Source organism: Nematolebias whitei, chromosome 19 (assembly GCF_014905685.2).
Source record: "Nematolebias whitei isolate Nwh7 chromosome 19, NemWhi1, whole genome shotgun sequence".
In the NCBI taxonomy this organism is placed as follows: Eukaryota; Metazoa; Chordata; class Actinopteri; order Cyprinodontiformes; family Rivulidae; genus Nematolebias; species Nematolebias whitei.
This window is the reverse complement of record NC_056516.1, coordinates 27,568,173-27,594,534: the sequence shown is the minus strand read 5'-3', so window position 1 is coordinate 27,594,534 and position 26,362 is coordinate 27,568,173. Positions and strand designations below refer to the sequence as shown.

Genomic DNA, 26,362 nt, shown 5'->3' with positions numbered 1-26,362 from the left:
CCCCCCCCCCCCCCCCCCCCCCCCCCCCCGGTTTTCTGGATGTGAAGCAGCATGCGGCCCGGTGAGAGCTTAGAGGGCTCGCGCTCGGCTCGCGGAAGATGCGTTGATGCAAATCACTTGGCTTGCAGCGGCACGGAACGCTGCCTCGCGCGCCTCTCGCCGCGGGGGAGGACGACGACGAAGATGGGGGTGATGATGATGATGATGAGGAGGAGGATGATGATGGTGATGAGGGGCACGGAGGACGGGAGGATGACGGTGATGCGCTGCTTTCTGTGGACCCTCGTCCTGGGCTCGCTGTCTTCGCGCGCGCAAGGTAAGAGGATGCGACACCCCCTTCCACCACCACCTCTCAAAACTCCATACATGACGCGCGCGCGCGTCCTGCTCAGTTTCACGCGCCCCATCTCGGTTTGGGTGATACTTTTTTTTTTTTTTTCTTCTTCTTCTTAGTGTGTGTGTGTGCGCGCGCGCGAGGGCGTCTGCGAGGTGTCGAGTGGGACTCAAGGTGTGCGCGTGCGTGGATGTGTGTGCGGTGTGTGATGCAGCAGGGGAGCAAAAATTGGCTTACAGGGAGGGTGAAGGCTAAGGAGGAGAGAGGAGGAGGAGGAGGAGGAGGAGGAGAGGGAAAAGAAGAAGAAGAGGAGGCAACAGCCCCCCCCCCCCCCCCCCTCCATCCTTCTCCTCAATACATCCATTGAGCAGGGAGCCAATAAATATTCTTGCGGTAGCTCTTGGGCTGTGGCAGCGAACGTGAGTTGCTTATACCAAAGTGTGTGTGTGAGTGTGTGTGTGTGAGTGTGTGTGAACGTGAGTAGTTTATAGTGATGAGGCCCAAGCCTTACACAGCATTTTATTTCTAAATCTCCACCACCGCTGCCTGTTTGTTCTCTTTTTTTTTTTAAGAGTGTTTCAGTTAAAAGATATAACAGCGTGTTCTCCTATATCCTCTTTTACACACACTTTCTGTCCTTCTCCTCCTTTCATCCCCCCGTCTCTCTCTTTCTTGTCTTACACTCTCATCTTTTAAGTGCAATGAAATGTTAAAAAGCTCCACTTAGCACACTTTTTTTTTTTTCCTGCTTCTGACTTGGTCTGGTTTTCCATTTTTAGTTCACTTTTCTCACAAATTCTCCAGGACTGGTTTTCATTTGGTTGCTTAAAACTCCTCGAGTATGTGTATATATACATATATATATATATATATATATATATATATATATATATATATCAACTTACTTGGTTCTTGTTTGGCACTTTTTGCACATAGGTTCTCTTGTGAAAACTTTTAGGGGAGTGATGTTTAAGGTGCATCCCTGATCTGAGTCTGAGTCCTGGTGCTGTTGAGAAAAACATCTTTAAGTAAAAAGTTTTTTTTTTTTGTGCTTCTTTGGAAAAGTAGGATACAATGCATTATTTTACACCTACTGGGACTGAGGCAAGAAGATTGGGATGCCAGTCTGCTATTTGCTCTTTAGTGCAGTGAAACATTTTCAGTTCAGCCAAATTTCTATATTTGTCGATTATTCTTATTCATTTCCCTTTTCTTTTTTTTTTACATGCTGTTGCAGTGGTTCTTTGGTTACATTAACATCAAATTCATACTTCTCTTTTTAGCCACATTCTTTTCCTATACAGTGATTGCAGCCAGTATAATGTATGTGGTTACAGTTTTTAACAGACTTTTCATGTCTAAATAGAAGTCTACTCACAAGTCCACCCTTTGAAAAGTCATGCTAAACAGACACTGTTTGCTCTGCAACTTGTCCTGATAAAATACCCTTATGTGATGAGGGGTAAGTGAGAATGGGCTGAATAAATGAGCTCAAACACATGCACGAACACGTCCAGGCATTGGTGAGTCATGTGTGACTTTTGCGGTATGGAAACTGAGCAATATTCTTGATTTTTCTAGAAGAAAACAAAAGAGGAAAGAAATGAGCAAAGGATGAATGAGACTAGTTTAAGTGGGAGGAGTCAAGATGCAACAAGGGGTGGAAAACGGGAGAGAATTGGCCCTGTAAGAGTCAGAAAAAGAAAAACACAAGTTAAACCAGGTTTTTACATAAATACACCTCAGGTTCTATGAGTTGTTCTAAAAACCAAGACAGGCAGATTTTTGTCAGACAATATCAGTTAGGATTTAGCCGGCAGAAAGGAAGATGCTGACACTTTAAACTCGAACAAGAAAGCACAGAGAACCATAGGAGCTGTTGAGAACCATTTGTCAATGTAAAGTCTGCATGATCCTCCAGTGCAGAGAGACTGTGTGTAGGCTGACAGAGCAAAAAAAAAAAAAACTATGGATTTCCACAGCAATTAAACAAATCGACACAGGGAACGTTGAATGGAGACACATGGCTGTGCACCGTTACAGAATGGACAATTGGAGGGGCTTTTAAAAAGTTCTGCCTGTTAAACAAATATCACGTTCACACAAAGGAGGGTGTCAACAAAATAGGGCTTATGATTCTGTATGATTTTTTTTTTTCAAGCACAAACACTCAGTTGAAACCAGGGGCGATCCTAGAATATTAACTTTAGGGGTGCTTAGCCCCCAGTGCTGACAATGGCTCTTAGATTGAACAACGTGGAGGCCATTAGCATCAAAAGCATTTGCAATGGGGTGTTGGGGTGGGGTGTTTCACACTGGTGGAGGGGTGGGGGTCTGGGGGTCCTCACCCAGAAAATCCATCCATCCATCCATTATCTTTACCCGCTTATTTCATTTTGGGTCACGGGGGTCGCTGGTGCCCATGTCCAGCAATTACTGTGCGAGGGGCGGGGTACACCCTGGACGGGTCACAAGTCCATCACAGGGCCACATAGAGACAAACGAGACAAACAACCATTCACTCTCTCACTCACACCTAGGGACAATTTAGAGTTACCAGTCAGCCTAACATGCATGTTTTTAGTCTGTGGGAGGAAACCGGAGAACCCGGAGAAAACCCACGCATGCACGGAGAGAACATGCAAACTCCACCCAGAAAGGCCCCTGGACCGGGGTTTGAACCAAGGACCTGCTCGCTGAGAGGCAGCAGCTCTACCAGTTGTGCCACCGTGCTGCCCCCCCCCCAAAAAAGTTAAATAAAATTTATTTTGAATAGAGCAGAAAATTTTGAATATTGTGCGCCGCAATACAGATGTGCTAGCTAATATACTACAGATGTAGCACTCTGCTTCTCTCACGCATGCCCCCCACCCCCTCCCCCAGTTCCTTCGGGTAAGGGGCATTTCACTTTAGAACAAATTGAGGTTGCCAATTGGCCTTTTGCTGACCAGCCTACTAGACTGATTGACAGGTGGCGATGAGGATCTGACTCGTGCCCATAAAAAAAAAAATCTGGTTTTTACTGGTGGGCAGCACGGTGGCGCAACTGGTAGAGCTGCTGCCTCTCAGCGCGCAGGTCCCTGGTTCAAATCCCAGTCTGGGGGCCTTTTCTGGGTGGAGTTTGCATGTTCTCTCCGTGCATGCGTGGGTATTCTCCGGGTACTCCGGTTTCCTCCCACAGACCAAAAACATGTATGTTAGGCTGACTGGTAACTCTAAATTGTCCCTAGGTGTGAGTGAGAGAGTGAATGGTTGTTTGTCTCGTTTGTCTATGTGGCCCTGTGATGGACTTGCGACCCGTCCAGGGTGTACCCCGCCCCTCGCACAGTGATTGCCGGACATGGGCACCGGTGACCCCCCATGGTGCAAAATGGAAGACGCAGGTAAAAGACAATGGATGGATGGATTTTACAGGCCTGTTTAAAAGTTTCATAGTTTATTCCCCACGTATTCCAAATTTCTTCAATATTTTGGTGAATCTACGGTATGAGAACTGAGTTTCCTTTCAAAACCTAATGATAGTTTCTTAATTTTTCAGGGGTGCCGAGTTAAAATTTAGGGCTGCTTAAGCACCCCCCAAAAAGAGGCTAAAATCACCACTGGTTGAAACATATAGGATACATTTTATTACCATTTTCATGGAATAACTGAGTGTTAAATAAATCAAAATTTTCATTCAGCTACTAATAGGCTGGCAAGATTACCAAGTGAGAAACACCTCTGTTGGAAAAGTATAGAGGTCAAATAAATACGAAAATGGATGTGTAAATAAGTGTCCACAGTGTGGTGACATTTTAGGCTTTGCAAATTAAAAGCGGCCAGCAGCCAAAATGCTGCTCAATTTTGGCTGTGGTTGGTAAATTAGTCTTTTCTACCAGCCATTGGCATGCAACCAATCATTGCATGTGCCTTCGTTTTTATTCTAAAACCTACTCTGGATGGTAAAGACATGATGATGTAGCCGGTGACAAGAACAACCATTAATGTCTCAGTTTGCTTGGTGGTTTTGAACAAAGATGTAACATGCTCTTAAGTGGAGCTACCTTTCTCATGATTCAAGGTTTTAATTAGGGAGTCTATGTTCCTCAATGTCTTTGTGCAAGTAAATGAAGTCAAATGAATCTAACAGGTCATTTTAGATGAGAGATGATGTCATGTACTCGACTCAACTGGTGTAGTGTGAGGAATGTTGCTTTTACTGTTAAACTAAGATAAACTTTATTCTTAGATTTTTTTTTTTTCCTTAATATGATATTTGGAAAAATTGCCATACATTAACCCAACGCTTTGTCTCACTTACACCCGTAGCCTTGCACAGCTTCACTCGGCTTCTCTTCTCTTTTCTCTTGCCTTTTTTCAGCTTTCATGTCATCCTCCCTCCTCTCCACCGCCCCGTTCTGCTTATTTCTTCCGTCAGATTTGTCCCGTAGCTCCAGAGACTTAATTTACTCGCCAAACATGCCAAATCACGCATGTGCACACAGACACAAAACAGGTGGTGGTGGTGGGAAGGTGTGCAAGAAAAAAAAACAGAAAAAAACCCCACATTTTTCATTTTCTCTCTATCTCTTCGACGTGAATGTATTCTCTGCCACGTTTAAGCCGTCATACTGAGAATGAGCGCTGCGGTCGACCATTCAACCGACGTTTTAGCGTCCGATTAGCGTGTGAACTGTCCCAGCAGCGCCTGTGCGATACAACCTCATCAACGTTTTACTGACAGTAAATAATTCTTACAGTGGCTTAATCATAGAACTAACATTTATCAATCATCTCGTTCTAATTATCAATTAAACAACCAGGTAATCTGCTGTCGGTCATCATGGGGGTGGGGGATTGTCTCATCTTCTGCTGAAGGCCAGTCTCCAGCATCTCACCACGCAATTAACCTCAAGAGATAAAAAACTGCTCATTTAATTCATTCTGACAAGCCATGGAAGTGTCGCGCTTTGTTCTTGCAACATGGCTGAACTGAAATTTATCAATCACCCCCCCCCCCCCCCCCATGCGAGCTTCTTGTAATTTAATGCTAGTCATCAGTGTTAAATTGCACAGACCATCAGATCAAGTGCAATGGGCTTTTCCAATAGGTTTTATACCCAACCACTGAATATTGTAGATTGATTGGGGCAGTTGACAACCCTGATGCTGATTATAGGTCATTGATTGATGTTGTTCATTAATATGCCGGCACTGATCATTTATCAGAGTTAGTTACTGGTTTAGCATTTGAGTCATTACTCTCTGCTGTCATTTGTCTATTGGAATTCAGTTACTGCAGGTTTTTTTATTTTTTTATTAGTGAGCTTCAAGACAACTTTTTGTCCCCTGCACCTCCTCACAGACATATATTTGGACTATTAGTACAGTGTGTACGCTCCGAGCCTGGCGAGCACTCTGACACTAAACATTAGCGCAGCCCAGGCTCTCTAACACACATTTAATCCTGTGGCTTATGGCTGGTTTCTCAGGGAGGAAGCCATGTCTGCTGCAGTCTCTGCCTCTTGATCATAAAAATACTTGGGCTCACAGAAAGATGAGGATGAGGAAGTCAAGCAGCCATGGTGAGGGGGGAGGGAGGGTGGACATAACACAAGTCAGTTAACATTTGGCTTTAATATTAACCAACATTTTACCTCTTTTTAAAAAAAAAAAACTTTTTTTGGTAACATTTTATTTAAAAGGGGTGTGTATAAGACTGACATGACACTGTCATAAACATGACATAACACCTGACATGAACGTGTCATGTCAGTCGTATGCACCCCTTCAAATTAAGTGTTACCCTTTTTTTTTTTACTTGTTTTGTTCTTAATTCTTGACTTTTCTTCACACAACCTCACTTTATGTACATCTCCTAAACATAAATTGCTACCCATTAGCTCTAATCCTATACATAACAATTTGAGCAGCACACTATTTGAAAAAACATGCAACTTTGGTAATTGTGTTGATTATATATATATATATATATATATATATATATATATATATATATGGATATATATATATGGCTTAAGGGACAAAGGACTTCCTGAATCTGTCTGTGGAGCTGGGCCACAGTATCAGCAGCAATGTACCCCCATTTATCCTCATGTTGTTCTTTTTGTTATGTCATCATAATGCTGACAACAAGCTCTGTGTGCTTTAACACTGACTATCTAAACTTAAATCATCCAAACCAAATGTGCAGTGAAAGTGAAGAAGATTGTCCAAGTATGTGATTGGTATGCAAAGAAAAGACGCAGAGCACTTGGGATAGCACATCCAATGATTTATTGCATTCCAAGTAGGTTTTAGAGATATTGATACGGCACACTTTGATATTACAATGATAATTAAGGGTGCTAATGCATGAGCATGAACGCACCTTTATTAATCTTGTTATAATCTTTTTGCCCTGTGTCTTATTGTGCAGCGGTAGAGTTGCAAAAACCTGTGAGAAACAAAAGTAGTTGGGATTTTAGTAAAGGACACAAGAAAAGCCCTCTTTCACAGAAGAGTCAGCATTTAAAGTTTAAACGTGTCACTAAAATTTGGCCTTGATATATCTTAACTGGCATTTGTATCGTTAATGGTTTTTATACACTCACAACTTCAGTTTTATGAATTCTACAGATTTTGCTGCAGAATAATCAGCTGGAAAATGATGATGTCTCACATTAAGTATACCACTTGCCCTTGCCGAGGTCGGACGTTTTTCCCCTCCTTTGTCTCCCTTGGTTGGCCTTGCAGGCCACCTTATCTGAATTTGTCTGGAGGACATGTAATCTGACATCCCCCCCCCCCCCCCCCCCCCCCCCCATCGATGAATTCCAACTGATCAACCTGAGAAAACCAGCTGAATAAACATTGTGTCATCATTTCAGGACTCTTAGATTCCCATAGGCATTGTCCTTGGCCATTCCCCGACGTCCCTCGAGAATGTTTATAGATCTCACCTGAGGAAATTGGTTGATTATTCCATCCTTATCAGAACTCCTACAGTGCCCTCGAGAGCGTCCTTGGACATGCTCACCGCTCTCGTCGCTTTTTTCCATAAATTGAACGTTGTGCATCATCAGAATAACACAGAAATAAAGCATTTTACTCACTTAACAACATGGTTCCTATAGGGTTTTTGCTGTAATACATAGTCTTCTGCAGTCAGTAGTTGCATAGGTATCACCAGATTATGTTTTCCGTTATGGTGCGGCTTTGCCAGGACATTACTTGAGCCAGCTTCAGAAGCTGCTCTTCTCTGGGCCAGTCTGAGAGCAGTTTTGAACTCTGTTGGTGAAAACCGTTGGTTACGTACTGCAACCCCAGATTCGATGAGTATTCAGTGTTGCGCTGCACGTGAAGGGATAAACCCACTAGCGATAGCCTTAAAGGGCGAAGCCTATACGAAATAGAACAAGCTCGTTCTCAGGACGACCGGGAAATTTCTTTGCATTGAGACTTTTTTGGGGTATTCCTGTGATTATCCATTAACAGTGTCCATACTGCTGCTTATATCAGCAGTTGCATTATCAATAAATTCAATAAGCAGCCACGCTAGCTTTCAAATTAATGACCTGATGTTGCCTTCGTTATGTTTGACTTATGATGTTTAATTTTCTCCACCAAGGGGAGAGTTTGTAGATGATCAGCAGAGCACATATATGGATTTTCAAACATTTCCTCCTGAATGCAACAAACTTGATTTGCTTCTTGGGTAGTTTCATTCTGCTTTTTTCATCATAATGAATACCTCCTTTAATCTCAGAGACTCTTTGGATACTATATTAGGAACTTTCATGAACAACTACCAATTAACTTTAGATGTTTTTGTCTCATTAATTCGTCACCAAATAACCATGAAACAGTTCTCACCTGCACCAGTTTTAAATTGCCCATCAGTCAAAGGACCAATTACTTTTGTGCTTGTGAAAAACGGATGACAGTGTAATTTATAAATTGCAAATGGATTGTAGCAGGCTGTGTGTGCAAAACGTGTTGCAAACATTGTGATGTTCCATTTAATGTTGAATCAAGCAACGCTCATTTTCCCACAAAAGCGGCTCCGCTGATGAAAAGAACCTGTCCACGAACACAACTCCGAGGTTAATTTTTGCCTCTAAGAGCTGACATGATTATGCAATGTTGCATATATTTTATGAATGTTAAAGGCTTTTGTGTTTTACAAGGTTAGAGACATTAAACTTTGGGTAGAAGTGTTTGTAAGTTGTGCTCCTGCATTTTTTACTTCACTTTTTATTGCATTAAAGTATAATTTTGTTTAAATTGTCATCTTGTTTTTGATAAATCACACTAAATATTTCAAAACGTTTTAAACATCCAAAAATGAGAATTAATGTAACAGTTGTAGAAAATGGCTTTCATTTTTTAAAATTAATTTCAATTAAAATATATTTATGTTGTAAGTTTACAGTGGTGGTTTTCTGCTCTGTGGCTGCTATGAATTTGACACACTTCAAATGAGTAAATAAAAATCAAGATACATGAGCAGTAAGGAATACAAGACTTTATGCCCCAATAACAATGCAGTGAAAGTCACTGTGAGGTTTGATTCAGCATGTCTGATCTGAAGCAAAATTTGTTTAATGTTAAAAATAGGATGTATCATACACTTTCATAACTTCTGGCTCATAACTGTTAAACACAGTAAATACATTACTGTATTTTTCGGACTATGTGTACTTAAATCAGCGCGCCTTATGTATTAATTCTGGTTGAGCTTACTGACCTCAAACTGATTTTATGTGTTTATTGTGAATGATTTGAATAAAGTTTGACTTATCTAACTGTTCTGTTTTGCTTAATGCACCTTATAATCCAGTGCCACTTATGTATGAAAACAGAATCGATTTTGCGCCTTATAATCCGGTGCGCCTTATAATCCGAAAAATACGGTAATAAAAAAGGGCAATATTAAAAACTGCCAGGTAACAAATCTGTGTAACACTCTGAACAACTCATTTTTAAGCTAAAAAAAAAAAAAAAAAAGAATTATATGAACAATATAAATCAGATTAACTTGTCACAAAGAGGCCTTCATAGCTGTTTACAAATGGCAACATTGTAACCTGTCAACACGGAAGAGGGCTGGCAATGGAGGAGGGCTGTACCAAAGAGACCATCTTATCACAAGCAGAACTGGTTTGTTCCACTTTGGAGTAAGCTGTTGGAGGAAGAATCAGTTTTATTGTGTGTTTCCTTGACTGATGAAGCCTTCTGGATCGAAGGTGAAACGTTTCAGCACAAAAAAAGAAACTGTCCAGATGACCTGACTGAAAAATGTTGGATTCTTCAGATTGTTACAGTTTGTATTGGGCAACATTAACTGCAGTTCTCCTATTGAACAGTAGGGGTCACTGCTGAGGAAATATATGCTGAAGAAATACCACCAGAAGAAGATGTGTAAAGAACAATGTTGTATTCAATAAAAAAAAACTTATATTATAACTGAATACAGGATCAGAACCTTAAAGATAAAGCCACAAAGAATGACCTTCCCCAAGTCAGCTGGTTGCCATACATTTTTTCAAGTCTTACAAATCTATGTAAACGCATGGGACGTTCCTATGACTAACAAAATTATGTACTTTTCTGATCAGGTGTTGAGTTTTGCTGACTTACATAGTTCACACCTTGCTGCTGTACATTCATTCAAATATTCATGCTTTAATACATTTAGTTTCTTTACGTTGTACGAGGGTTTAAATAGGGTTGTGATGCTTTGCGATTGAATTTTAGTGAGCTCAGTGAGTGTGGACTTAAAACCAATGTATCTTTATTGCATCCCAAATTGCATATAGGTACTTGCATTGAGCATGCACCTGGCCCATAACTTGTTTTTCTTTACACCCATGGTGTAGTTAACATCAGTAATGTTTCAGTTAGCAGAAACTTCTTGTTTTCTATGAAACTGTTCATCATAGCATTTCCTGTCAAATGTAGGGTGTGTGCGTTCATTGCTGCTTTTTTGACAATGTTCTTGTTGTTTAATTGTAGTCTATTACTGATTTCATTGAGTTAATACATTGTAGAGCACTTTAGTAAACTTTGGTTATCTAATATCTTTATATTCCACATTCCTTTTTCTCATAACCATCTATTTATCTTCATTTTTCTTTAAGAACCGATTGTTCTTTCCTCCCACGTTCTCCTGCTGAACTCTTCTCATGATGAATTTGTAATCACCACCTTTCTTCCATCCCACATCTGTCATCTTTCCTCTTTGCTCCTTCATCTTTTTCTTTTTCACCACCCTCATATTTTCTTTATTTTTTATTTTTTATTTCTGGACATTCATCCACTCGGTATTTTGTTACATGTCCATTGTGAAAAACGACTTTTTGCAGGCACAGCTCGGTCTCTCTCTCTTGTGGGCTTTTTTTCCCACACAGCAGGGAACACATGTGGCTCCTGCACACAGATTGTCACCCAAATTCTGTGTTTTGCAATGGCCGCAGAGCCAAATCTAGACATAAGAGCCGAGTATGAATTTACAAATGCAAGCATTGAGCCGTCTCTCCTGTCCACAGGCTTGTTAAATTGAAAGAAGAGGTAATTTCACGTAGCAAATTAGAATTAAGAGATACTGCACTCCAGATAGCTGTTCCAGCTGTTTATGGGCGGTGCAGATCCATAACAGATTTTTTTTAATATACAATCAAGCTTTTCCTCATGAGGTTGGTGCAAATGTGCATTTATAGAATGGTGTCATGAGTGTAGTAATATGTCCAATCACAATTCATCAAAAGAACTGAATGTTGGCTTTCCGTTTGTAGAGGAATGACATTAGTACCTTATTACTGTGTGTTTACTTTGACCTTTGTTTGTTCCTTATTCAGTTAACTGTGTATCGATGGTTCATGTCCTGGAAATGGTGATAGAATCTCAATGGGTTGCTTTTTGATTTAAGGTATAATCTGGTGATTTTTAACCGATGTTTTTAAGTACTCAAGAGTATCGCATCCGACACAGAATCGCTGAAGAAAAGTGAAGAACTCCTTCTCCAGGCACTTTTCGAGCCAACCAAGCATGCTTGATACATCCCATACAAGTGTGAATTAATTCTTCATGAGCTAGTAATAAACCTCTATACGTTTACATGGCGCCGTTCGTTACGTTTTTAACTGTTTTCCCAATTGAACAACATCCATGTGAATATATATATGTGCTCAGCAGAGACTATTTTATGCCCAAGGTGCTGAAAGGCTGCCGAATGTATCAGACCACTGGTCATTTAGAAAACCTTTGAAATGTTTAGACGTGATAGTCAGGCGGACTGATATACAGTATCCCTCGTTACTTCGCGGTTCAACTTTCACAGACTTGTTCTTTCACGGCTTTTATGTAAGAATGGACATGACACACATGGCTGATTGATGGATGAGCCATACGAGGGACGTGGATTGTTTATTTAAAATAAATTATTTCAAAGGATTTAGCACCTGCTGCACCTTTGTGCAACCCACAAGTGCAGGGAGAAGCTCCCTCTGCAGCCTATCATGATCTCCGCTCTCTGCCACCTGCGGCTCTCTGCCACCCCCACATTTCTGCTCCGCGCTGAAGCAGCCTCGTGAAGGGTTAACCCTTTGCTGGACTGCTGCACTTCTCTTCTCTACAATTTGAATTTAAATACGGAAATATTTTAATTTAAATATCCATGCATGGATTCTTTATTTAAATATTGCAGTATTTAAATTTAAATTGTATCCCTACTTCATGTTTTTTCACTTATTGCGGGGGGCGTTGTCCACTAAACCCTGTGATAAACGAGGGACTAATCTTCAGCCTTATAACCATCAACGTATAACATGTTTAGCACACTTTGCAACGTGGACATTTTCTCGTTGAGAAAATGGTGATAAACTAAATAAACTAGCCATTAGCTTAGCATGGAGAATACTTCTACCTTTTTCTCCACACTCTGTTCTCTATGCCAATGCCATGGATGATGATGTACATCATGACTATATGACAAAACATCACTTCAAAAATGATCACACTATTCCATTAACATTAGGTTTAGAAAAAAAAAAAATCCTCTCCCAAAATCAGGTGACTTTTTGCAAATATGTGATATCTGCTGACCCCTGGCACTTTGAGCATTTCTGTCACACACAAACACACATGCACAATCTATCGGTCTTCTGTAGCTTCTTCATTATTTCTGAGATGATTAAAAGTAGACATGACGTGAGTATGTTGAGCAGGCAAGTAACGGCAGACACACACACGCACAAGCTTATTAAAATATAAATATATGCTGGGCACACCAAGATGGCATGTGTTAGCCTGAGGGTGTGGCCACAGACACACACTCAAACACTCACACGCACAGGGAGGAGGAGAGAAATACGCTTTGATGCATTACAAGAAAAAGCAAAAGAGAAATTACCAAAACGCCAGAGTCTCAACCCCAGCTGGTGCCCTGTTTTGTGAGGTGTTGTATTCTATGTAATGAAACATGCCTGTATTGAAGAAGGTATTTTATTACAGGTGGAAGGCTGGGAGGGAAAAAAGAGCACGCAGGAGGAGAAGAGATTGGTTGGACAGACACACAGTGAAGTCGGTCAAAAGTTCAGTCCCTGGTGACAGCCGCAGTCTGTCCCTGTCAGGCTGTCCTTGTGGCAGACACTGATGCCCTTAATGGCTGTTTGCTACTCTGTGGGTGGAATACATACATAGCTGTTGTGAAGTTTGAAGGTAGGTCAACGTGATGTGAAAAGACCACCCCTAAAACCGACTGACGACACAAACCTTGAGGTTGTATTTTGTTTCTGAACACGTTTTTTTTTTTTTAATCACTAAAACCTAACGGACTAAATTATTGTCACGGCAACAAAAAAAATAATTAAATCAGGTTTTACTTTTCCATAATTTAGTGTTTTTTTTAGTACTTTGGCTACTGCAATCCTCACAATCGTTCTGGTTACTCCTCCTGGAAGCAAATCGAGGACTGATTTAATTATATTATTATATATTTATACTATATTATATTATAATCTACCTAAGCAGGTTAATGATAACTAAGTTATTTTTGAATAATTGTACGCATTTGTAGGTATCAATGTGTTAATGATGAATCGGGCAATCTTAAGGAATAGGATAAGGCTTTAATTAATCACAATTTTAATAATAGGCTATTTCCATAATAAAATGGTAGTAGCATGTTTCTTTTAATTTGAGCTTTTAATTTAACGTATAATTAAGTTTCAGTTTAGATCCATCATTGAACAATTCAAAAAGCCCTTAGACAGGTTTGCAGACAGTTATTTTAATAGGCAATGCTTTATTGCTAATTTAGTCTTAACTGCCTTTAGGCATAAGATACTGTTATATTCAGCGTTATGGGTTATGGATCATGGCGGTTACAAAAAAGTGACAGTTCAGCTCTTTTGAAGTAGGGTTCTGTTGAGAGGCTTTGAACAATTAGTATCTAACCTGCTGCAGATAGCTGTTTGGAGAAATATGGAGATAGGCAGTGCTCTGTGTTTAGTCAAAGTCTGGTTAAAATTGGTGAGTTTGAAAAATATATAATTCAACCATCATGACCACCTTTATTTTCCACATAATCACCTAATATTCACACACTAAGTTTTCTAACAATGATTTTCCAGTTAGTGCACTTTTGTTTTGACACAATACCTATCTTCCATTATCCTCCTGAAAGAAAAGAAATAAAAGTGAAAAAAAAATTGGAGCATCTCCATCATCTTTCTATCATTGCAATTCATTTTGAAAGAATTATGAAGTGGAAGCTATGGTCACAGGTGAGCTCAGCTGTATTACGGTGGGGGGTAAAAAATCACTTCAATGCCTCTTTAATTGATATGTGCTGCTGATTATCCATGCTGCTGCTCCCATGCTGCTGATTATTTCATGCTGCTGTATTGATTCGCACTCATCTGCTCACACAGACTCGTTTGTGCTGCTGTTGTTCGGCGTATCGTTTCTTTTTATTGTATTCTTAGTTTAGCGTATTTCTTAGTGTACATCTTAGATCCTTATTACTGTTTCTTTTTCAATTTTATGTCTTAATTAATAACATCTTCCTGTATATGGATGTAACTAAGACCCTGTGTACGCAATTTCACTCCACCTCATGTACCACATGCGATGCGAATGACAATAAAGAACCTTGAATCCTTGAATCCTGTATGGTCGTGCTTCCTTCCACAGTAGTCCGATGGACTGGTGAAAACAAAAGAAAATAAAAATCTATGTTTAGCAGGATCAGCAACAGTCTCCATATCCAAAACCTTTAACTAATTAGGACATTTTTCAGCTGTAGGCCTTGTGTTAAATAAAGTAATATTTTATTAAACTGTGTGGATAAGTAACTTGTCAAGCAAAGACATGAATCTAGCAGAAGTCCTGAATCATGAAGTTTGCTGAGTGTTGCACTGAGACTTCTTTGTTTGCTTTTAGACAATGTTTTTTGTATCAACACTTGAGATTAAATAATTAGCTCTGCATAGGTAAAGGACAAAATTAGCACATGTTAAAAACCATGAATTGCTGCATGTTGCAGCTATGTGTGATGGACAAAACCAGCGTAAACTAATCAGGAGATTCAAGTTTAAATATTTGAAGAAAAACGGGATAATTAACCAGTTTTTCTGCTGTAACTGGCCATCCCTAGAACCAGTACTTACTGGGGAACACACATTTAAGCCTTATTAGCAGACTACTGGTTAGTTACTCTGTAAATGAAGAGAAACTAATCAAGAACTAATGTGTAGTTTCCAAGGAAGCAAAGAAGAACAAATCAGGAACTAATGGGTAGTTAACCATTACTTATTGGGGAACACACAGCCAAGCCTTATTAGGAGATTACTGGTTTGTTACCACAGAAACAAAGGAGACATTATCCATGTGGGTTCTGAATAAACCCTGCACCAATGAGGTCACAGCTCGTAATTGTCAAACACTTGTTTCCTAGTGATTACTGATTTTATTGGATTTTCTCTTTTGTAAACATATTGATGAAAGACATTATCAGTGTCATCATCTTGTACTGCTTTAACTATGTCTGACTATCACTTACTGAGTACCAAATCATTGCCCGGCTATTATTGTGTTCACTGATGTAGTGAAGCATCATACCAAGTACTTACTGAGGAACCAATTATTACTTAATCACTACCTGACCATTACCTACTGGCTTGTTCCTGTGGTAACAAACCATTAGTCCCCTACTAAGGCTTGGCTGTGTGTTTCCCAGTAAGTACTTGTTGACTACCCATTAGCTCCTGATTCGTTCCTCTTTGATTTCTTTGGTAACTACCCATTAGCTATTGATTAGTTCACCTTAATTTACAAGGTAACTAACCAGTAGTCTCTTAATAAGGCTTGGCTGTGTGTTCTCCAGTAAGTAATGGTTAACTACCTATTAACTCCTGGTTTATTCCTGATTCGTTCCTGAGGCGTTCCCTAGTAGTTAATCAAATTGTGTGTATATTGTAAAGTGTTACCATAAATTCTAACCAAAGTTCTGTTTAGTCCAATAAGGACTAAGACTCAAGAAAAACAACTCCAGTGTCAACTGCATGACTGCCATTTACTTTTACCTCAGGCTACAGCCTAAGTGCTAGCCTCGTTGGTCTGGTCAGAATTAAACTCTGTTTTTGTTATTTGATCTATCGCTTTTTCCAAATTATTACGTTAACACTGTTTTTTAAATGGTGTTACATTTGATCATCTGGGTTTGTGTTTTAAAAATGCAACCAAGAGAAGTCATGTGTTGAAGAAAATCAAAGTTTGCAACTGTAGCTATTTTATGGTGAGGCCAATTCATGTTAAGAGATAAATATATTCTCTTTTGAAATTGCCCTTCATAGTCTCTAGCCACTATAATCCAAGCTGAGCTGTTGATATCCATAAAACATGCAGACAATTTCAATAAATACAAATGTTTAACATAATTTGTGTCAGTGTAGGTGTGAAAAAACCATCACAGTGGAGCCCAGTGCCTGAAGGGACCTATTAGTAGAGAGCAACAGTAGTTTATTTCTTTTCTTTCTTTCTTTTTTGTTCTTCTTCAGCTCTTTCCAGTAATCATTACTCAGTTTATGAATATGCAACTATCTCAACATTTATTTAGAGACTAAAAAAACAAAACACTAATTATTGCTCTCGCAGATAGATGAACTTGCTATAAACCCAAATCGACCCACCACTGTCAGACGGTGCAATCTCAACCCCTCAGCTTACCAACAGTCATATTAGCATAATTTATACATGGAGGTTCATGTATTTTTGAACCATAAGAAGAGCTGGAATTGATTTGGTTAATCTTTTAAGAGGCATCGTGTAACAAAACACGATAATCTTTTTTCCCCTTGTCATGAAAAATGCACAATTGTCGTACAAATGGCTGCCAGAAGACACAGAGAGGAAATGAGAGAGCAGCGGCGGGTGTTTACAGATGCTAAAATGTGTTTAGGCCCAGTGCGTGATGACAGTTATGCCCGTGTTCCCCTAACCCCACAGAAACAAGGCTGTCAGATATTATAAACACCATGCCATCTGAATACCCCGTCCCTTCAGCTTCTCACCTCATGCACTTATGTTTATGAGGAAAGTAATCACCCGATGCAAAAACACAAAGGCAGAGCGATAATGGTTTTTGCACGTGTTTAAATGTGTGTCTACATTTGTGTGTCTGTCCGTCATGAACCAGCATGCTCATTTTGATTAAACTTGCAGACATTTGTCATTGGGTGAACATTTAAAACCTTCAAACTTTTAAGACTCAACTCAATTCAAGATGGCTGTCACACCCAACTGGCCTTAAAAACCTCAAATTGGCTGCAATTAAGTCCATTTTAAAGATACTGAGCTAAAATTTGATGTTCCACTAGATAAACACGTGCCGTTAATTGCATAAGCTCTTGGCTTAAAAAAAAATAAATAAAAATAATAATAATAATAATAATAATAAACTTTTAAATTATAGTATCTAATCTACTTGTTAGCAAAATATCTTAGGATCATAAATCCAAAAGAAACAAAAAAAATAATATTGGATGTGCATCTACAACTGAGAACCTTTCAGAGTCAATTCAACAAGGTAACCACACCACCAAGACAACTAATTAACATTAGTTAACCCAAAAAATGTCATAACCCAGTTAGTTTTATAAATATTGTGCTAAAACTTGATGTGGTAGTAGCTGAGCGTCACTCACAAACTGTATTTTGAGCAAGACAGCCCAATATTGTATGATAATGAGCTCATTATTTTTCAAAATCAACAAAACGAAGAACAGGTGGAAGAGAACTTGGAGAGGTGGGGGTATGCACTTGAAAGAAGAGGAAAGAAAGTCAGCCGTAGTAAGACAGAGTACATGTCTGTGAATGAGGTGGAACAGTGAGGCTACAAGGAGCAGAGGTCACAAAGGTGCATGACTTCAAGTATTTGGGGTCCACTGTCCAGAAAAATGGGGAATGTGGTAAAGATGTGAAAAAGAGAGTCCAGGCAGGATGGAGTGGATGGAGAAAAGTTTCAGGAGGGATTTGTGACTAAAATGTGTCAGCAACGGTTAAAAGAAAAGTTTAAGACATTGATGAGACCAGCTATGTTGTATGGTCAGGAGACAGTGGCACTGACAAAAAGACATGAGAAAGAACTGGAAGTGACAGAAATGAAGATGTTGAGGTTCTCCTTAGGAGTGACAAGGATGGATAAGATTAGGAATGACATCATCGGAGGTACAGCACAGGTTCAACAACTGGGAGATAAAGTTGGAGAGAACACACTGAGATGCTTTTGACATGTCCAGAGGAGGGACAGTGGGTATATTGGTAGAAGGATGTTAGAAATGCAGAAGCCAGGAAAAAGACAAAGAGGAGATATATGGATGCAGTTAGAGAGGACATGGAGGTAGTTGGAGTGAGGACAGAGGATATAGAGGACAGAGTGAGATGGAGGAGAACGACTCACTGTGGTGACCCCCGAAGAAGGAAATGCTGAAAGAGGAAGAAAACATTATATTTATGTAAAACTCACATTTTTAAAGGAATTAAAGGCTTTTAATGATTATATTGGAGTTATTATGTAATGTAGTTCTCTGTACTTTAATGTTTTTATCAACATTTCTGTGTAAGATGTTTGCATCATCATTATTACATTTATAATACTGTAATAATGATTAATCGTCAAGTTGCATTTGCATACGGCACTTCAGGTTTTCCTGTCTTCTTTACATCTTGTAGCTCGGCAGGTGATGCACTCCTTCTTGTATAATGATATTCCTTCTGAGTTTTGTGCCTTGGAAGCCTTTTTGTTTTGTTGTTTAGTCTGTCTATGCATGTGCATGCCTTTTTTTGTGCAAAATGCACCTCTTTTGTGTGTTTGTGTGTGCGCGCCTGTCTGATTTATTCCCAGAGCGGACCCATTCCCCCAGCAGGCCCTGTCAGACTGTTTCTGGGCGCGCTCAGTTCCCAGCTGGAGGCAACCGCTGTCACCTGCTTACCTAACATCTCTCCTCCTCTCACCTCCTTTTCTCCTTACTTCACTTTCCCCCAATTTTTATTACCTACTGTTACATCTGTTACAACAAAAATTATCTATTTATCCTCACACAATACTCAAAAATTTTTGTGGAACTGTTTTTTTTTTAATACATATATTTATATAACAAAACAAGTCAACTGAAAGACAACTGGTCTTTTATAGTTGGCAGTATTTTTTATTTTTTTCTAAGAGACTGCACATCCTAACTATTTCACTGGGAGGCTAAAAGTCCTATTTTCTTTCCAATCCAACAGTATTCATTGCAAGTCCTTCTAAAAAAAACTGTTTTCAAAAGCTGTCATGCTTCAGCGACCCCCAGCATGCCCCTAAAGTGGAAGATTCCTGCACAGATCTGACAGGGATAATAACCAAAACGCTTAAACCGATGCTAAACATGCTTAAGATAAAAAAAAAAAAAATACAAATGTAAAATAACTGTTAGCATATCATTTGTGAAAACTTTTGTTGTTAAATTCAAAATGTGTCCAAACGTTGTGTAGTTTGTGTGGAAGTGAAGCTCACATGCAAAGAACACATATTTTGTCCGTTTCCTTTGTCTAGCTTGCAGCAAAAGAAGAACCCAGCAGGATGTTGCTGTGGACAACATTAAACGTTTTAATCTTTGACCTCGACCGTCTGTTTCTCTCACACCCCCGACCCATTTCTGCTTACTTTCTCTCACACTGTCACCCCACCTCTCTCACTCAGGGTCACTGAGTCAGTCAGACAGCAGATGCTTCACTGCATGACTACAACCAAATACACGGAGTATTACAAGCATTTCAATAATTATTAAAAAGAAGTCCTATTGTCTTTATTGTGGGATGAGTGGCTAGAGCAGTTGTCCTCCAATGGGAGAGTTGGGGGTTCGATTCCACCAGCAGTCACATGCCAAAGTGTCCCTGGGCAAGACACTGAACCCTCCATTGCCTCCGATGTGTGTCCCATCGGTGTATGAATGTGATCAAGCTCTGATTAGTCTCTACATATTCAGATTAGCTTGTAGACCTCTAGTAGAGTGTTGCATGAATGGGTAAATTAGAGCGCAGGTGTATTGTAAAGAGCTTTGAGTATCTTGACTAGATAGAAAGGTGCTATACCTGTATAAGTACAGTCCATTTACCATTTATTTCAAGTTGCTAAGGAAATGACAAAGGAAACCTTTAAGTAAATGAATGTGACTATCCTATTTTGATTCATTTGAATTCTCTTGTGGATTCTATGTGCACATCAGATATGCTCTTTGGTTCTATCCTCGTGATATTTGTGCACCTTTAATCGTGGCTCTGTGGTGCGCTCACAGTGTCCACTGGTGCTTTACTGCTCTCTTTCTCCTCACAGTTTGACATGTATGTATATGTCTATGGTTCCTAATCTTATTATATATAGAAAATACGCTATTTGGAACATACCAACAATTTTCAGTCAGGTCATCTGGACAGTTTTTTTTTTTCTGAAACGTTTCACCTTCCATCCAGAAGACTTCATCAGTCAAGGAAACACACAACACAAAACTGATTCTTCCCCCAAACAGCTTACTCCAAAGTGGAACAAACCAGTTATGTCGGTGCTAAGATGGTCTCTTTGGCACGCCACCTCCTCTGGAGCCGGACCTCTTCCTTGTCGATAGTCATGTCAAACTGGTTCAAAACCAAATAAGTCCATGCTCAATAATCCAGGTATACAATCCAACAATTTTCAGTCAAGTCCGGGTATACCTGGATGATTGAGCATGGACTTTTTTGGTATTTGGAACATAGTCACATTTGTCTTTATGTAGTATTGATTTTTCTACTCTATTAAATTACAACAATTTTCTAGAGGTACAAATCAGAATAAACTAAATCAGGCGAACGTTAATCTTGCCTACATGTTTTACCAGAACTCATTAAGCTGTTGCATACTATTTATCAGCTGCTGAACAACAATGCTGTGATATTAATGGTCATAAGTTTTGTTAGCTTTAACCAAAAGTCCTATGGGTTGTCAAATGTTGGTGTGGACAGAGTGTGAGTACTTACCATTCTCCCTGGTTTTGTAGGAAGTCCGAAATCTAATCTTTCAATCTATTACTCATAATAATTTTTCGTCTTGAGCATATCTCAAACAGTAGTTGAACTACAGGTAATTTTTGCTCCTATTGAATTAATGCATGCTAATGTTTTCTGGTTTATGTAAGCAGAGCAGGCACTTTCAGTGTTCCTTAAAGTGGAAATCTGTTTCTTCTATGGAAAACTTCCTGTAATACGCTTTATTTTACTGTAAGTTATGCTAGTCAGATTTTGATCAGCGTTTATAAACAACACATTTGTGTTTTAGGTGTTCTTGACTTCAAAAATATTACAATGGTATTGTCAATAAAAAGTCCTGACTGTATTTTTAGTTGAAACATCACTAGCCTCCAGGCAGTTTTTCATAAAACAATTTTTTTTTTTTTACACATCATTAAACAACGTGGCTTGCTTGATAATAATCTTTTCAGCACATCTTATAAAACATACAGTATATGTGATAATGTACATCCTGATATAAAAACATGTTTTAGATGAAAATGTGACATTACATGTAAAAAAGAAATCATCTAGTCATACAAAAGTATTAAATATGTTCCTCTGAACTTACTCTTTTAATACCTAAAAAATATCTATCTATCGATCTATCGATCTATCATCTGTAGATCTATCGATCTATAGATAGATGGATACTATTTCGATTGCTCTCTTCTTCAGTGAATAACTCACATGAAGACTTGGCAATGACTTGAGGGTTAAGGGCCTTGCTCAAGTGCCCAGGGTGGAGAAAGTGAGGGTGTAGGCAGATGTGGGTGTTTCACCTTTACCACAGGTGTTGTCAGTCCAGGGGAGTTGAACCTGTGACCTTTCAATCATAGGCCCACCTTCTCTAACCGCTTCACCAACACTCTCCCCTTTTAATACTTAAAATGTGAGAACTAAAACAGCTAAAGTAAAATAACAACACTAATAATAATAATTAGTATTAATATAAGAGTCATAACAATTTTCAAATTATATTAAAATTGTAGAACAATGTGTTTTCTTGTAACCAGTTTTCTTGGCATTGCATCTACAAACCAGTATCAAAACAAGGCCAGCATCTAACGTTTCAACTGTGTAAAACGATGTGTTCACGTTGTAACATCAGCCTGTTGGAGGTGTTTCACTCTATCTTTTCTCACAAACAAAAGAAGCAAAAGGCGAGCGACTGGACTAGCGAATGTCCAAATGCCCAGTACAGGACGAGTTGAAATGAGTTTCTGCGATCAAAAGAAACAGAACGATAAAAGGATAAAAGAGATTGGAAGATAAAAGGAAGCGAGTCACTGGATCAGCCTCGCGCCTTTTATAGAACAGAAGTTAACAGAAGTAAAATCCATCCAGTCACAAGGAGCACTGGATTCCCCACAAGTCTTGAAGGTCACCGTGTTCAAAAGATGTTTCTCAACTTCACGAAATTGATCAGGTTCACTTTTGACAAAAAATATTTTTCTGGCACTTCACAGAGAGTCATCAAAGGCAGGATCCTGCAAAAAGCCTCTCCTTGCCGCTCTCTGTGTGGTTAAATCAACAGTAGGACTGTACAGTTCTCCTCTTCTTCATTTCGCTGTTTTGATTATTTTATCGTTTTTTAAAAAGACATTGGAATAAAGACAAAAATACTGTTCATTAATTAAATTAGTTAGTTTTGCTATGACTTGGTGCTATATAAATAAATTGAATTGAATTGAATTAAACCGAAACATTTCTGTGATTAACTATTCATGACTTGTATAATAAAAGAATCAGTAAAAATTAGATGGGGAAAAAAGCATTTTCAGTGAAAATGGAGTGTTAATGCTGACAAAACTAACTGTTTGTTAAAATGAGGATAAAATTAGTAAAATTGTAGCTATGGTGAAATTACCAAAATTGTAACTAAGACAAAACTATCAAACAATAGCTAAATGCTAAAACCCCAGCTAAAAGCTATGACAAAAAAAACAAAAAAAACTGCAGCTTAAATCAATAATTAGCTAAATTGTGCTCTAAAGATGCGCTCAACAAAAATGCAAACTTTGTAAAATCATAGCTAAAGATCAAATTTGAAAAAAAGTATCTAAAAATCTAATTTAGTAAAATTGTAGCTTAAGATACAACTAGAAACACTGGCTAAATATAAAATTAGCACAACAGTAAAAGCAAAAATAGAGCAAATATGCTAACGTAGATTTCAGAGAACAACGTTTTTGAAATAACCAATGAAATCTCAATGTATTTCTAAGATATATTTTTTCCCCAAATTAGGTTATTTTAAAAACTTTAATAGTCACAAAGGCTAAATTTCAAGCACACCACCACCGACTGAGCAGAAAGCTGAATGTTTTGAGCCAAAAATGGAAAAATAGCACAACATATGTAAAAGTAGTTTCCAGAAAAAAAAAGCAAGCTTATAAAAGAAACCATTAAAAAAAAAAAAAAAGTATCACCACTGAGTCAAGAGCAATATTTTAATTTGTTTTAAAGTTAGTTTTACTTGCACAATATTGCATATAACAGTTAGATAGTGATAGGTTTTAAACAACTTTACAGTACAATAGTCCCTCGCTACTTCGCGGTTTGAGATTAGTAGACTCACTCTTTCACAATTTTTCTAAGTAAAAGTGGACATGACATACAATTGGCTGATTGATGGATGAGCCACATGAGTGGCATGGATTGTTCATTTAAAATAAATTATTTAAAAAGATTTAGCACCTGCTAAATCATTTGTTGCAGGGAGAAACTCCCTCTGCAGCCTGTCATGATCTCAGTTCTCAGCCACCTGCGTCTCTCTGCCACGCCCACATTTCTGCTTTGTGAAGGGTTAACCCTTTGCTGTCCAGCTGCACCGATCGACTTTTGTCTTCCGACTTAAAATTCAATGTATGTCACATTGTAAAATCGTCATAATCACAAAATAGAAAAGTGTTAAAAGTTAATTTAAATTATTTTAGAACTTCTATGTTCAGTTGTTACAGTGTAATTGATCAAGAAGTACAATTCTGCGCCGTGCTGCTGCTGCGTAAAGGGTTAACCCTTTGCTGTACTGCTGCACTTCTCTTCTCTGAAATTTAAATACTGTAATATTTATGGATTGCTTATTTAAAATATTACAGTATTCAAATTTAAATTGTTTATTTAGACAGAAGGAGGAAGATTGGGAGTGAAACTTGAACTTGGACTACTGTATCGCTTCTTCACGGTTTTCCACTTATCGCGAGGGGTGTGGTCCCCTAAACCCTGTTATTAAAAAAATATCACAAGGTCAGAATTTGTTGGAAAAGTGTACAGCAATAAATTTAGGAGTGGTGGCGCAAAGGTTAGAGTAGGTGAACCTGTGATCAGAAGGTAGTCGGTTCTATCCCAAGGACCGACATCAGAATGTGGGTAGGAAAGATGAAGCACCCACACCTGCCTCCACTCTCATTTGCCCCATACTGAGCCCTTGAGCAAAGCCCTTAACTCCCACCATCTGCTCCCCTGGATGCCCTAAAAGGCAGCTCTCTGCTCCACACAGAGGTCTGTGGTTGCTCAGGAATGGCATCTTGTGTAAAAACTATTGTCAAGTCTTTGTGCGAGTTGGTTCGCTGTGGCGATCCCTGAGGAAGGGAGCAGCTGAAAAAAAAAAAAACCCAAACACTAACCGGGTCACTATAACAGTTTATCATTCCAAGTATCAGTTTTGTGCTCATTTATTGGCGTCCTTGCATCTCTTTGAACCCGTGTGTTGTCAGACAAGTCTTTGGATTGTTTTTTTCTCAGAGGTTGTTTCCATTCCGCGACCTTTTTTTGGAGACCGAAAATGTGAACATTTTATTCTACCAAACACTTCAACTGTAATAACTCAGTCAGTCCCGTACAATCGTACAGTTCATGACTGAGAGTGGGTGGTGTCTGACAGAACTCACTGTTCTCTGTTCGTGAATTACAGCTGCATCTCAAACCACAAAAAATCCCCTTTTTTGTCAATCATTTCAGAAAATGAAACTCGTATTTTATATAGATTCATTAAACAAAGTGTATATATGTAGATATTCTAATTTTTAGCTGCACCTGTATCCTTTTGATATCTAATACAATGCACTGTTAATTTATATGGAATTATGTTAATTTACCAACTTTATATAGTAAGAGTGACATGAGTATGTTTTACTTCCGCTGTAAATTAATTGCACCCTTAGTTCAGACTTTATGTAGAACTCGGAGGCAGCGTTTGACATTTTATGTCCGTCATTATTATATGTTGCCTGCAGACAGACAGCATATGAGCTGACTAGTTGGTTCAAATGCTAATGCAATTAAAGATAAAGTTAATCAGTCTTGAATATTTTAGGAAACTGTAATAAAGTGTTTTACTTTTAAAGTTGGACCTTTTTTCTGTTTTAAAACCTTTTATATCTAAAACAAAGCGGCTTTTATTCCTTCCAGTGCAGTAAATCTTTTTGGATGAGCACACCCCCTCCATCGTAGGTTAAATTTAATGTCTGCTGTATTTTACCTAAATGACCATTCACATTTGAGCTTTCACTCATGTTGATGCATTCAAGCCATTAACCAAGTTCTACGGATTATTACATTTTCAATTACAATGAACTGTTCCTTCTCATAATCGTATAGAATAAGATTACCAGTTATATGGATGACAGCCAAAGAGTATTGTTTTCAATAGTTGTGGCTGAAATTAAAGCTGATTATTACCTTGAAGCAGTCTAAGAGATTTAACATGTATTAATATGTTATTCATACCACACATTTTTAATGTTTATTCATCTTTTCAAACTTTATTTTCTGAAAACTGTCCAAGATTTCGTTTTCTATATAGATAATATTACAGCACAAACTGTACACAATTAAATAGTATATTGTAAGAACATGTAACTAAACATGTTAAAATGTAAAAAATAGAGTTTGAATAAAGGTTGTCTGATTTTCTGTCAGAATGTACTGTATGTTCTGTTTAATCAAATTATGTTTTAATTCTGTATTGGGCAGCACAGCAGGTAGAGCTGTTGGCTTTCAGCAAGAAGGTTGCCAGATAAAATCCCAGCCGGGGATCTTTCTGGGTGCAGTTTGCATGTTTTCTCTGAGTAGTCTGAATTTTAGGTTGATAGGTAACTTCAAATTGTCTCTAGCTGTGAGTGTGTGCGTCTGTGTTCCTGCAACTGACTTGCTATCCATCCAACGGTGTCCCTTGCCTCTCACGCAGTGACTGCTGGACACCAACGACGCAGACAGTAAGAAATGGATTAAGAATAATAGATAGATTAGAATTTGTATCCACATATTTTAAGACCTGATTGTTGTTTTCCGTTGTATCCATCCTTCCACCCGTCAGTGGGTGACGCTTCGCTTTGCCTTTCTTAGGGTTTGTCTTGTTTAGCTTCCCCTTGCTTAGCTTCCTCTTGCTTAGCTTCCCCTTGCTTAGCTTCCTCTTGCTTAGCTTCGCCTTGTTTAGCTTCCCCTTGCTTAGCTTCCCCT

General features: G+C 38.7%; 1 protein-coding gene across 1 annotated transcript in view; it reads left to right on the top strand.

The window, feature by feature from the left end:
• Positions 1 to 48: 48 nt before the first annotated feature.
• The window catches only part of LOC119425451 (CUB and sushi domain-containing protein 3), a 504,865-nt gene continuing 478,551 nt past the window's right edge, over positions 49 to 26,362 (top strand). The window contains exon 1 of the mRNA XM_037692978.1: positions 49 to 316. Within this exon, the coding sequence (XP_037548906.1) occupies positions 52 to 316 (265 nt within the window). The 5' untranslated portion in view covers positions 49 to 51. The remainder of the gene's footprint in view (positions 317 to 26,362) is intronic.